Source organism: Sinohyriopsis cumingii, chromosome 13 (genome assembly GCF_028554795.1).
Source record: "Sinohyriopsis cumingii isolate HCF-2022 chromosome 13, ASM2855479v2, whole genome shotgun sequence".
Taxonomy (NCBI): Eukaryota; Metazoa; Mollusca; class Bivalvia; order Unionida; family Unionidae; genus Sinohyriopsis; species Sinohyriopsis cumingii.
The window spans coordinates 78580193-78595216 of NC_142973.1; the positions used below are offsets into that span (position 1 = coordinate 78580193).

General features: G+C 36.1%; 1 protein-coding gene across 2 annotated transcripts in view; it reads right to left on the minus strand.

Annotated features, from left to right (window-relative positions):
- The window catches only part of LOC149785868 (puratrophin-1-like), a 332239-nt gene that overhangs the window by 122099 nt on the left and 195116 nt on the right, over positions 1 to 15024 (minus strand). Inside the window, exon 4 of one of the 2 annotated variants that reach the window (XM_089979848.1) lies at positions 12449 to 12604. In XM_089979848.1, coding sequence (XP_089835974.1) covers positions 12449 to 12604 — 156 coding nt within the window. Of the gene's footprint in view, positions 1 to 12448; positions 12608 to 15024 lie in introns of both variants that reach the window. The other variant, XM_089979847.1, reaches the window with a different exon arrangement.

Consider the following 15024-nt stretch of genomic DNA (forward strand, 5'->3'; position numbering starts at 1 on the left):
AAGTTGTGTGCTGACCCCTACATGCCAATATATGTACTTTGAGGCTTCCTTGGAATAACCCCACAGCCCCTGGGGTAATGCAGTCCACAGGTTGGAAACCAATGTAAGAGAATTTTACTAGCAAAGAGAAATCTTTTGATGGAAACGCCTGGATGCTGATAGAAATGTGTTGTCAGAATGCTTTCCATTAGCAGAAGCTTAACATTTCCTGGCAACCAGTCCAGTATATTACAATTAAATGGTCAAGGTGAATTATTTATTGTAAATTTTGATTAAATCACTCACAAAATTAACATAAAGTTTAATTTTAGGTAGCACATATTTTAGTTTTACCCTCTTTACATGGAATACCAAGCCCACCCCCATCTTCACTAGTCAAGAGTCACACTTATCAATCCTAGTCAATGGGAACCAAGTATACAATCAGCAAGCCTTGACAAGCAATGGTCTAGCCTATATCATCACAACACATCAAGCAATGGTCCAGCCTACACCATCACAACACAACAAGCAATGGTCCAGACTATACCATCACAACTCATCAAGCAATGGTTCAGCCTACACCAACACAATACAACAAGCAATGGTTCAGACTATACCATCACAACACAACAAGCAATGGTCCAGACTATACCATCACAACACAACAAGCAATGGTACAGCCTATACCATCACAACACAACAAGCAATGATTCAGACTATACTATCACAACACAACAAGCAATGGTTCAGACTATACCATCACAACGCATCAAGCAACGGTTCAGACTATACCATCACAACGCATCAAGCAATGGTCCAGACTATACCATCACAACACATCAAGAAATGGTCCTGACTATACCATCACAACACAAAAGTTGATGAGGGTTCCAGTGATGATTCATGATAATATGTTCAGTATTCACTGTTGATGCTTCCAAGCATTCTGATCTTTCAAACACAAATTTGAAAAACAGCTGATTGACACATGACCTCATGAAGCGATGATCATTGCTCATAAAAATGGCCATTTGCTTTGTTTGGCAACAGAGGCAAGTGCAAGAGTACAGAAATGACTGTGTGATTAAAGTGTCTGAACTTCTAATCTTGGCTTTTTTGGGGGCTGGGGGGATTTGCAGATTATGAAGACAACTGGGTCCATTCATAACTATTGGAATTATATAATCAAACAGATCAGAGAGTTAAAGTTCATTCCAGGCAGGAATCTAATCATGCTGCATGTAATGGCACCTATAGCCTAACCTCACAGATATGCACTCATCGTCAAAAATGATAGGACAGGATCAAAATAATGGACTCAGGGTGCAAACTCACTCACTCATCAAGTAGAATTTTACACTCAGCTATAAGCAACATGGGAACTGATGTTTCATTAGTACAGTTTTACATTCAGCTATAAACACCATGAGAACAAACTCATCAAGTATAATTTAACACCATGAGAACTCACTCATCAAGTAGAACTTAACATTCAGCTATGAAACACCATGAGAACTCATTCAACAAGTTGAATTTAGCATTCAGCTATAAACATCATGAGAACTCACTCATCAAGTAGAATTTAACATTCAGCTATTAACACAGGAATTTTATGTCAAACATGTTATACACATCCTACAGAAAAATGTAGAGTCAGATCTGTCATGTGATACGCATCCTACAGAAAACAGTGTAGAGTCAGATCTGCCATGGGATACACATCCTACAGAAAACAGTGCAGAGTCAAATCTGTGATGTGATATACATCCTAAAGAAAACAGTGTAGAGTCAAATCTGTCATGATACACACACTACAGAAAACAGTGTAGAATCAAATCTTTCATGGGATACACATCCTACAGAAAATATTGTAGAGTCAAATCTGTCATGTGATACATACACTACAGAAAACAGCGTAGAGTCAGATATGTCATGTTATACACATCCTACAGAAATCAGTGTAGAGTCAGATATGTCATGTGATATGCACACAAGTTGAATTTAGCATTCAGCTATAAACATCATGAGAACTCACTCATCAAGTAGAATTTAACATTCAGCTATTAACACAGGAATTTTATGTCAAACATGTTATACACATCCTACAGAAAACAGTGTAGAGTCAGATCTGTCATGTGATATACACACTACAGAAAACAGTGTAGTCAAATATGTCATGGGATACACATCCTACAGAAAACAGTGTAGAGTCAGATCTGTCAAGATAAAATGAGCTGGTAGATAAAAGTTTGCACTATGAATATAAGACACAGCTAAAGACAGTATTTTTGATAAAAGACACAGCTAAAGACGGTAGTATCTATAAAAATAAATACAGGTAAATAAGTACCTATGAAAAAATTATGCAATTAAATGTTATTTATCCTTGGATTTCAAAGATGACCATGAAATCATTGACTGTATGTGAATGGCTAATCAGGCCAATTTATGCTCTGAGCCGTCTGTGGCACACTTGACAAGTGTTATGTTTATTTAATTTAATTGTGTGTTTGTTAGTTTAATTTTGTAATATTCCATTACATGTCATTTTAATGTAAAATTGTTTACTGGACTTGATTTCTTTTTCAGAATTAAGTTCAGTTCTGTTTGACTTGAATGATTTTATTAAATTTATTTCATTAATGTAAATACCTAATAATAGAAACATTGTACCTAGTTGCTGACCTTAAAATCAGTGGTAAACAACTTTCTTTTAATTCTTTCTCAGAGTAAGAATCATTTAGTTGAGTCAAGGTCATACCTGGACTACGTGACATGAGGCACGTGTTTATTCATAAATGAACTTCTATTTTTTCCAGAAGGATGAACTCTTTACCCCAAACTGGGAATCTGTTTTGCATTTTAGTTAGTCTTATAACTGATGTTATTATAAGAATTCTATCAGTCATGCCTTAACACTTCTGATGTCAAGTTGTTTTATGTTGTGTCCAGCTTGGGGCTGAAATTTTTTTTTCTTCAAATTACTGAATTCAAGTGATTGTTTTCCCTCGAAATACTAAAGTGCTCTAAATTAATTCTTGGACAAAGACATTTACCAGAATTTATACAGAATTCAAAAACTGGAATAATATTTTCTGTGATTCAACACATCAGTACAATGCTGACTACTGCATATGTCATCACCTTCCAGCTTGGATTTTCATTGGGATCTGAACTGTGATTAACTTAGAACTTTTCATTGATAGGACTTGTGTTTTTTAATTCTTGGATAACAATTTGGATTTAATTTGCAATACCATAAGTTCTTTTTTCTTACGTTTTTTACTCTGTAGTCTAGGGAAATAAATTATTTGTTAAATTTTACAAAGCTTGTTGTCTTCACTCTTTTCTGTTACAAATTTTAAGAGCATAGACTCGTAACACAAGAGATGCTGCTTTGGTATGCCTGATCAATAGAGGACATGCTGCATTTCTGAGATTTATGCTGCTCATGCTTCCTCTGCAGCTTTCCTCCAGTGAAAGTCTGTAGCTCCAAAATGGACCATCCAGGAAAAGACTACTCTAGGTGGAGTGGTCCTGTGTGTAATCTTCCCATGAAACAGGGTCAGTTTTTAAGTGTATCAAGGATGACTTGGATTCTTAGAAGCATTTCTTCTGACCACAATGAGATCATTTCCCTGCTTCAGCTTTCTGTAGAAGATCTTTTGTGGTAGTCATTCTTCTGACATCCAGGTGACAATGTCTGCCCAACTCAACTGTGACTTCATCAGCTGAGTGTGAATGCTTGGAATGTTACAAGCTCTGGTGAGAATCTGACCATCCGGGACCCTGTCTGCCATCTTATCCTCATAAATTTCCTCAGGCAGTCAATGTGAAAATGGCCCAGCTTATTGGCATGGCATCTGCACAACATGCACATCTCACATGCATATGGCATGGTCTGCAATATATTGGCTTGGAAGACCCAAGTTTTGTTTGCAGATAAGTACAGTATCAATGAATACCATATGGGCAAATACAGTGTCTATGAGAAGCATATGGATAAATACAGTATCTACGAATAACATACAGGTAAATGCAGTATGTATGAATATAAAACACAGGTAAATACAGTATTTATCATTAAAAGACGTAAATATTTATTAATATAAAGCAAAGTAACACAGGTTTCTATAAAGCTGATTATAGTTTGACCTAAATACAACAGATAAAAAATCATGAATGCAACACACATCATGACACATATTAAACATTAAAAGTAAGTCTACTTCCTTCAACTCTTTGAAAAACAAATCTGTGATTTTTATTTGTACATTAAAAAGAGTGGACTAATTTATATAGAATATCAAGATGGAGTCAAAGATCCATCTGCAGTAAGGATGGGTGACAGAACTGACGTATTAAAAAAATATTGAAATATAAACCCTGATAAATGCTTAGCGAGAAATGAATCCCTTTTCCCATGCATTGTCACTGAATATACAATGCCTTGTGTATTTACATAACTATAACCATCAAACTACAAACAACAGGTGTATGTGTGGGTGACAGTTCAGTATGTATTAGTAATTTTCACAAGATTTAATTTGACTATAACTTTTGGAAGCAAAAATGATGTTTTCAGACACATACTTGACAAAAAAATGATGTTTTCTGACACATACTTGACAGCAAAAATGATGCTTTCAGACACATACTTGTCATCCAAAATTATATTTTCAGACACATACTTGACAGCCAAAATGATTTTTTTCAGACACATACTCGACAAGTAAAATGATGCTTTCAGACACATACTTGACAGCCAAAATTATATTTTCAGACACATACTTGACAGCCAAAATGATTTTTTTCAGACACATACTTGACAGGTAAAATGATGCTTTCAGACACGTACTTGACAGAAAAGAAACTTCAGAGCAATAAAATGATATACATTTCAAATGCATAGGAAAGTCAAGAAATAACCACAAGAAAGCTGGAATAAACTGTGACTTTCAAGATAACTGGTATCCTAGAATCTAAATCTATTTCTACAGAAAAAACAACAAAAGAAAAAAATTAGTCTTGATTTTGAATAGGCCACTAGAAGGACATGCTTGAATCGAAAGATTACTGACAGACCTTTTTCCAAAATATGTGGTCTGGATCTAAACTTCAATGTGCAAAAACCACTATCTTCTTATTCAACCTATCATGACCATGACCTCTGACCTTTAGCACCAATGACTTCCTTTGTTGCATTAAGTACAAGCCATCCATAATGTCTGGTCCAGGAACTTATACTAGAAAAGAAGCTATTCTTCAGAACCATTTTTCCCTGTGAAACAATTACCTTTACCCCTGATCTTCTGACCCCCAAATCAATAGGTCTCTTCCATATTTTAACTGTAAGCCCTAAACATATTTTTCTCAAGATATGTGGTAAAAAACTATACCTAATATGCAACAACCAATGTTCTTTTTTCAGTCACAGTGGAATGATTTTGTATATTGTTTACCCCAGAATCAATATGTTTCTTTCTTCCCCATAATGTAAATCTCTCACAAACTTTGGGGAAGGTACACTGTTGATAACATAAATTTATGTGCAGACACCATTTTTCTTCTTTCAGTCATAGTGACCTTGACCTTTGATATTTAGACCCTAAAATCAATAGCCTATCTTTTTACCCTGTGTGCAAGCCATCTGTAGAGTCTGGTAGCTGTACTCAAGTTATTGTGAATTTTTCATCTTTCAGTCAGTGACCTTGAAAATTGACCTCTTACTGCACCCTGCAGACTACTTGCGTTATTGTGCAGAAAACAAACTGGTTGCAGTCCGATGGATAATGTATATGCATGTAGTAATGCACAAGATCTCCAAAATGACATTTTTACTGAACCCGACTAGTTTTCACTGATTCTGCAAACATCAATTAGAGGTCAGTCCAGTTTGTAGTTTAATGTTGCTTTGCTTCTGATTAATCAACTGCTAATTTCACTGCAGTTATGCAAAGGGAGTGACTCTAGAGATGATTTATAACAATTTTACATTCCATACCCTTTAAACTTTCACATTCTGCTAGATACTCGATGCAGAAAGTGCACAACATCACAGCCTTTCCTTGGTTTTTACTTTAGTCATTTGTATTCATTTTTCCAAGCATTTATCTTACTCTCTTGGTCTGTTCTGTTGATCATATTTGCGATCATGCTCTTTCTCATGCCTAATCTAATTTCTGCTGTTTCAGTGGCAGCTGTGCACCATGCAAATACTTCCACATGTTCACAGTTGTCACCACACAATGTATTAAATGTTTATTAGCAATGACATAAGTATTAAAACACATTGTTTTGTATAACTCTGGTTATTTTCATTGAGTCAGTGAATGCAATCCTTTCCAACTGGTCAAGACTAACCCTTAACGTTTTGATACTTTGTTGTTTGGCTTTAAGTTTTTAATGTGACCATGACACCACTAACTGTCTTGTTTTCTGTGAGTACATGAGTGGCTGATATGGCAAATTTGTGCTCTGAAATATATGGCATGCTTGACAGGAAATGCCATTTGGGTTTTGTTTCATCAACAAAGGCTGTGATGCAGTTCTCTAATTTCCACAGCTTCTGCTTCTGCCTCAGCAATTCTCTGTTCTCCTCTGTTCAAAGTGTGTAGTATCGATGAGACTCCAGTATGCATGAGACTCCAGTATCGATGAGACTCCAGTATCCATGAGACTACACCAAGTGGAGCGATCCTGTGCAAGACCTTCTAAAACTCAGCGCTGAAGTGTTTCAAGGGCAACTTACAGAAGCTTTGAATAGTTCGTTCAGACATCCAAGTGATGTGGCCTGTCCATTGCAACTGTGATTTCATCAGCAGAGTGTGGATGTTTGGAATGCCTGCTGGTGTGAGAACTCCATGTCTTTGATGGGACCCTGTCCTGCCATCTTATCCTCATCTGTTTCCTCTGGAAGCCATTGTGAAAATGGTGCAGCTTTATGGCATGGTATCTGTACACCATCCAGGATTTGCGTGAATACAGCATGGTCAGCAACACAATGGCTTTGTTTTTGGCCTTAAGTTTTGTTTGTAGACTGATGCCTTTTTGCTCCCATACATTTGTGCATAGTATGCCAAATGGTAATGTCATGCATTTGTACCAGGCCAATGGTAATGTCATACATTTGTACCATGCCAAATGGTAATGTCATACATTTGTACCAGGCCAAATGGTAGTCATACATTTGTATCAGGCCAAATGGTAATGTCATACATTTGTACCATGCCAAATGGTAACAGCATACATTTGTACCAGGCCAATGGTAATGTCATACATTTGTACCAGGCTAAAAGGTAATGTCATACATTTGTACCAAGCCAAATGGTAATGTCATACATTTGTACCAGGCCAAATGGTAGTCATACATTCGTACCAGACTAAATGGTAATGTCATACATTTGTACCAAGCCAAATGGTAATGTCATACATTTGTACCAGACTAAATGGTAATGTCATACATTTGTACCAGGCCAAATGCTAGTCATACATTTGTACCAGACTAAATGGTAATGTCATACATTTGTACCTGGCTAGTTCACTATCCATTTGTGCTGCAAGCATTTATTGCACCTATTTAATCACAGGATGTAGGTAGACACAATAAACAGATCAATTAACCATTAAAGACAAGGCTGACAAACAACCACTTCTTAACTGCTGTGATACATGACCAGTGGTAATTTTCTCTGCCTCAACAGACTGATGACTGCTGGGTTGACTGATACTCTGGCAAAATGACTGCTGGGTTGACTGATACACTGGCAAAATGACTGCTGGGTTGACTGATACACTGGCAAAATCACTAACAGCAGGTTAGCAGGTTCACATTAATTTCAAGCCCTGCATATGGTGTTACTGATGTCTTTCCATATCTTCATGTTCCATAACATAACATAACATCACTTCCATTATGAATGTATTTCTGTTCAGTAACTTTTCAAGGACTAAAAGGACTGAAAATATATTTAACACAGGACTTTATGTTGCAAAGATTTAGGCCAAGTTCAATTTTCAGGTTTTTTTTCTCCATAAGTTCATGAAGTTATGTCCCATTTTTGAGATAACAGTGTACACTGTTTCATCATATTGATAAGGGCACCTGTGCTCTATGGACACATTTCATTAACTTAAGTTATGTATCTACAAGGTAAAGAATGAATTACACTTTACTGCATATGTGAAACTAGTCTTTTTTAGAATGGGCACACTGAGCAAATGTATCTGTTTTCCATTCTCATTTAAATTTTCATGCACTTGTCAGGATGAGTTGCAGATTACACATCTCTGTGACAAGCATTAGAGTCAGTCTTCTGATCGAAACATTACTTTGGTTTACTTGTATAGAGGGGTAATTTATGCACATCAGAAAATAGTTCTCTTTGTTTGCTTATATAGAGGGTAATTTATGCACATCAGTAAATAGCTCTCTTTTGTTTGCTTTATAGAGGGGTAATTTATGCACATCAGTAAATAGTTCTCTTTTGTTTGCTTATATAGAGGGTAATTTATGCACATCAATAAATAGCTCTCTTTTGTTTGCTTTATAGAGGGGTAATTTATGCACATCAGTAAATAGTTCTCATTGGTTTGCTTGTATAAAGGGGTAATTTATGCACATCAGTAAATAAATAGAGGGAATTTATGCACATCAATCGATTGTTCTCTTTGGCATGCTTGTGCTGAAAGGGGAATTTAGACACATCGATAAATTGTTCTCTTTGTTACGTTTGTGAAGAGGGGAATTTATGCACATCAGTAAATAGGTCTCTTTTTTGTATGCTTATGCTGAGGGGAAATTTATTCACATCAATAAATACCTGTAGTTCTTATTGGTATGATTGTGTACAGGGGGAATTTATGTACATCAATAAATAGTTCTTACTGGTATGCTTGCGTACAGGATGAATGCATGTACATCAATAAATAATTCTTATTGGTATGCCTGTGTACAGGACAAATTTATGTACACCAATGAATAGTTCTTATTGGTATGCCTGTGTACAGGGGGAATTTATGTACATCAATGAATAGTTCTTATTGGTATGCTTGTGTACAGGGGGAATTTATGCACATCAATAAATAGTTCTTATTGGTATGCTTGTGTACAGGATGAATTTATGCACATCAATAAATAATTCTTATTGGTATGTTTGTGTACAGAGAGGAATTTATGCACATCAGAAAATAGTTCTTATTAGTATGCCTGTGTACAGGGGGAATTTATGTACATCATTTAAATAGGTTTTATTAGTATGATTGTGTACAGGGGAAATTTATGCACATCAGTAAATAGTTCTTATTGGTATGCTTGTGTACAGGGGGAATTTATGCACATCAGAAAATAGTTCTTATTGGTATGCTTGTGTACAGGGGGAATTTATGCACATCAGAAAATAGTTCTTATTGGTATGCTTGTGTACAGGGGAAATTTATGCACATCAGTAAATAGTTCTTATTGGTATGCTTGTGTACAGGGGGAGTTTATGCACATTATTAAATAGTTCATTTTGGTACATTCTGCATAATGACTGTATAACAATATGTTCTTTTTTCTTTTGGCTGAATAATAGAAAACAAAACAGGGGCCATTTGGACAGAGGTAAAAATGGATTATTCTGAAAGATTACTTTTAAATGATCCCCAGTTAAAATATCATTTTAACATTTTTTTTATTTTCTCTGTTCTTTAAATATGATTTGAAATGGCACCATACTGCCATTGTATTGACATGATTTGACTTTCCTTTTAATTGACAATATATTGCCATTTTGCTGACATGCCATTAAAATCCATTAGTGAACAAAACACCTAATTTCAAGCCCTGATAAATAGACCCTCTACAGACATGACACAGACCCCTCTACAGACATGACATAGGCACAAAAAGGCCCTTCTACAGACATGACATGAGCACAAAAAAGCTCCTCTACATACAGGACATAGGCCCTTCTACAGACATGACAAAGGCACAATAGGCATTAAGGTTTTATGTAATACTGTATTACTTGCAAATTAAGTTGTTGTTTTTGAAATTCAAAGTCTTTTACATGCAATCTTATGACTGGCAATGCCATTCCCACTTCTGCTGTTGCTGGAAAGCAATACTAATACATGTCATCTGCTGAAAATCAATTCATGGGCAAAAACAAGGAGCGGCCAAGTTCTTGCCCAAGAATTAGGAGCCTGAGGATGGGATTTTCCTATTCTGTTATTTTTTCACATTCTCCTGCCCAAAAATGTGGTTTTAAAACAAATGACACAAAAATGGTACAATTATAGCATTATAGTGACCACTGAAAAGTTTTGTATCTTTAAAGCATGTACAAGATTTTGTTTAGTCTGATACATCAGCCTTCAGGCCTGTAATAATACTGATGGAGTGATTGTGGTCGACCTCATATATTCCTAAAATCATGCAATTGGTGCCGACAAAATCATCCACAACATATCAGTGTAAATTTCAAACATGTACAAAGTATTTCTTGTGGCTCTTAATGTTGGCCAGCTTAAGAGACCCATGATGAAATGAACAGAATATTTATGGATTAAACCCTATGTTTGACAAATCCACATGGAATAACTCCAACCCTACTTCCTGTGGCCATTTCAAATATCGTGGAATAACACCAACCCTACTTCCTGGGGCCTTTTCAAATATGATGGAATAGCACCAACCCTACTTCCTGTGGCCATTTCAAATATCATGGAATAACACCAACCCTACTTCCTGGGGCCTTTTCAAATATGATGGAATAGCACCAACCCTACTTCCTGGGGCCTTTTCAAATATCACGGAATAACACCAACCCTACTTCCTGGGGCCATTTCAAATATGATGGAATAGCACCAACCCTACTTCCTGGGGCCTTTTCAAATATCATGGAATAATACCAACCCTACTTCCTGGGGCCTTTTCAAATATCATGGAATAGCACCAACCGTACTTCCTGTGGCCATTTCAAATATCACAGAATAACACCAACCCTACTTCCTGTGACCATTTAAAATATCATGCAATAACAGCAACCCTACTTCCTGGGGCCATTTAAAATATCATGGAATAACACCAACCCTACTTCCTGGGGCCATTTCAAATATCATGGAATAACACCAACCCTACTTCCTGGGGCCATTTCAAATATCATGGTATAACACCAACCCTATTTCCTGGGGCCATTTCAAATATCATGGAATAACACCAACCCTACTTCCTGTGGCCATTTCAAATATCATGGAATAACACCAACCCTACTTCCTGGGGCCATTTCAAATATCATGGAATAACACCAACCCTACTTCCTGGGGCTATTTCAGATATCATGGAATAACACCAACCCTACTTCCTGGGGCCATTTCAGATATCATGGAATAACACCAACCCTACTTCCTGGGGCCATTTCAAATATCATGGAATAACACCAACCCTACTTCCCGGGGCCATTTCAAATATCATGAAAAAACACCAACCCTAATTCCTGGGGCCATCTCAAATATCATGGTTACAGATGGCTGTTCCATCAGGTACAGCACTGAATCAAATGCACCTTCTGCTAATTTGCCCATTTAAAATTTTGTTGTTTTGTTTATGTGACTCAGACATTTTTATTCTAATCAAACATTAAATAAACTGAACAGAAATCCACTATTGTAGGTTATTTGTTGTATAGAGTCTTCCTTTCTTGCTCATGTGACAGTCACATGATAAATTTCAGGGATGTTCAGGCCAAGTCAAATGATGAAAGATAACTTCAAATAAGTAAATAAACATAAAGTCACATCTCATTGGTTGGTGTATCTGATAGAACAGCCATATGCAGCCATAAAATTCATAATGTATTATTCCATGTTGATTTACAAGTTGTCAAACAAGAATTTAATCTTGAAATATACTGCCAAAAGGACCCCTTCATTAGACTGTAACTAAACAGCTGTGAGAAATACCAGTAAGTCTCAAAAATGCACACATATGCATTGCAGACAATCTTGACTGAAACAATTGCAAGATTTAATGAATAGGTGAGATTAGACCACCAACTGTCCATCAGTGCCAGGACAGGTTGAGGAACTGATTTTTTGGATAGATTTTGTTCACAGTAACAAATTCCATGTAAACTCAGAAATTTAGATAACTTAAGTTCGGAAACGAAATAGATATAAAAAAAAGTCTGATGACATAATATCATGTTTGTAATGATGTCTGAAAACAAGTGAGAAATGCAATGAATCTAGAGCTAATGTGACATCAAATGAGGTAGGGTCAGATAACTCCATTCTGAAAATAGGTCAGATGCAACAAATACACAGGAGACATCCAATGGTTATGTGTTAAGGTCTTCCATGTGGTGATGACTCCCGGAGAATCCTTAATTATGCTAACTGGGGATGTGAGAAAAATGATGTCATGAAAACTCTTTTTAAAATGGGGAAAATCTAAGATTAAGAAAATGGTTGCATATCGTACCTGGAAGAACAGCCACTCCTGACTGTAAAAGATTATAGTCCACATCCAGGATTGATTTTGGAACATCTAATTGACGATGTTGGTGAAGACGTGCACTTAATCTGGGACAACAAGATGGCTTATCCACCTCACGGACATTGCTGCTCTCTCTTGATTCTGCTGAAACACAAGTAAGACATTTTACTGCATTGTTATCATGACCAGTTTGAAGAGTAGGGATTGTATCAGGCAGTACAATATAATCATCCTTGAATCCACATGGACAAAAGCATTTCTCCAGATGCAGGATCTGTAAAATACGAGTAAGAAGTCTCACTCTTGGTGTTTGACTTGCATGATGTTTTACACACAACAAACTATCTGAATGACTTCTGACCATGGGTTCAGTTAGGTCAGTTATTTCATTTGAACTCTGCATGGCAACAGGCTGCAGTATATGTTGCAGAAATATGAAAATAAAATCCATTTGGAATATTTTGTTTGGTCTACAACATGTGCTTCCTCATCATCACACTGCCAGACTTGCAGCATCAGTAGAGTTCAGTATACAGTGTTGATGGCTTCTGTTGTTGCTGATGATAATAGCTGGCAAATAGTACTGCCAGATAAAACTCACTGCAGTAGTTTTCACTGACATTTCCTACAGCTCCCAATTACATAAACCCACCAGTACATGTTATTACTGAATGCTAATCAACGTGGAATCAGTGCTGAAAATTAAAACCTCTAGAAACGTCGTCTGCAAGATATCCAAACATTTTATTTTGCATCTTCAAATGAAAAATAAAATCAATGAATTTTGTGATATGGAAAAGAGAACCAATCCAACATTTGAGTATTTTGCAGTTTGCAATTTCAGCTTCACATTTTCAACTTGATCAAAAATGAAATCTCAGCAAATTTTTGGACACTTAGTACATGATCAATAAGACACACTGCTCAACTCTACAAGACAATCTATTTGTTCCATTTCATGACTCTGTATCATATTTTCCTGAAATAATATTCAAATGAATGTACAGTACAATACAGCCTTTACATGAGGTATTCACAAAATCTAGCTCTTGTGTAGCCACTGTTATTGATTGTATGCAAGAACTCAGTATGGGTGGTATATACAGTAACAGCAATCACTTATCAGTCTGGTATAGTACAATCAATTCAGCATGATGCAGTTTGACTGGTATACCATCTATATCTTGGAGTTATAGGATTATATGTTTACATTTATTTGAAAAGGCTCATTTTCATAAGTAATTTTTCTGTGTAACTTGTATATCTTTACATTGTGGAACTTGATCTTTAACTGGTACTATAAGGCCAGGCTGTGCTGATGTGCCTTAAATTACATACATACATACATACATACATACATACATGCATACAGTATATATTGGAGATCACAGCACAAAATCAGATGTACCATAAATATCCACTCAAATCCTGATACAATCTTGCCTTGATCTCACTTTTCTGGTGTTTTCTAGCCTTGACCTTTGACCTATCAGATTCAACTTACTAATAACATTTATATATCAACTCGTATATAAAAAAACATACAACTATGAACAGCAATTTCCCAGAAATTTCATATAGCATAAATACATCAACAGACTAGGATCTATACATTATTTATCCTACTTACAATTTTGAGTCAACTACATAGACCCTGATTATAAGGTACATAATGCATAGACCCTTATTACAAAGTATATAATACATAGACCCAGATTACAAAGTACATAATGCATAGGCCCTGATTACAAGGCACATGATGCACAGAACCTAATTACAAGGCACATAATGCATAGACCCTGATTACAAGGCACATGATGCATAGACCCTGATTACAAGGCACATGATGCACAGAACCTAATTACAAGGCACATAATGCACAGACCCTGATTATAAGGTACATAATGCATAGACCCTGATTATAAGGTACATAATGCACAGACCCTGATTATAAGGTACATAATGCACAGACCCTGATTATAAGGTACATAATGCATAGACCCTGATTATAAGGTACATAATGCACAGACCCTGATTATAAGGTACATAATGCACAGACCCTGATTATAAGGTACATAATGCACAGACCCTGATTATAAGGTACATAATGCACAGACCCTGATTATAAGGTACATAATGCACAGACCCTGATTATAAGGTACATAATGCACAGACCCTGATTATAAGGTACATAATGCACAGACCCTGATTATAAGGTACATAATGCACAGACCCTGATTATAAGGTACATAATGCATAGACCCTGATTACAAGGCACATAATGCATAGACCCTTATTACAAAGTATATAATACATAGACCCAGATTACAAAGTACATAATGCATAGGCCCTGATTACAAGGCACATGATGCATAGACCCTGATTACAAGGCACATAATGCATAGACCCTTATTACAAAGTATATAATACATAGACCCAGATTACAAAGTACATAATGCATAGACCCTTATTACAAAGTATATAATACATAGACCCAGATTACAAAGTACATAATGCACAGGCCCTGATTACAAGGCACATAATGCATATACCCTGATTAC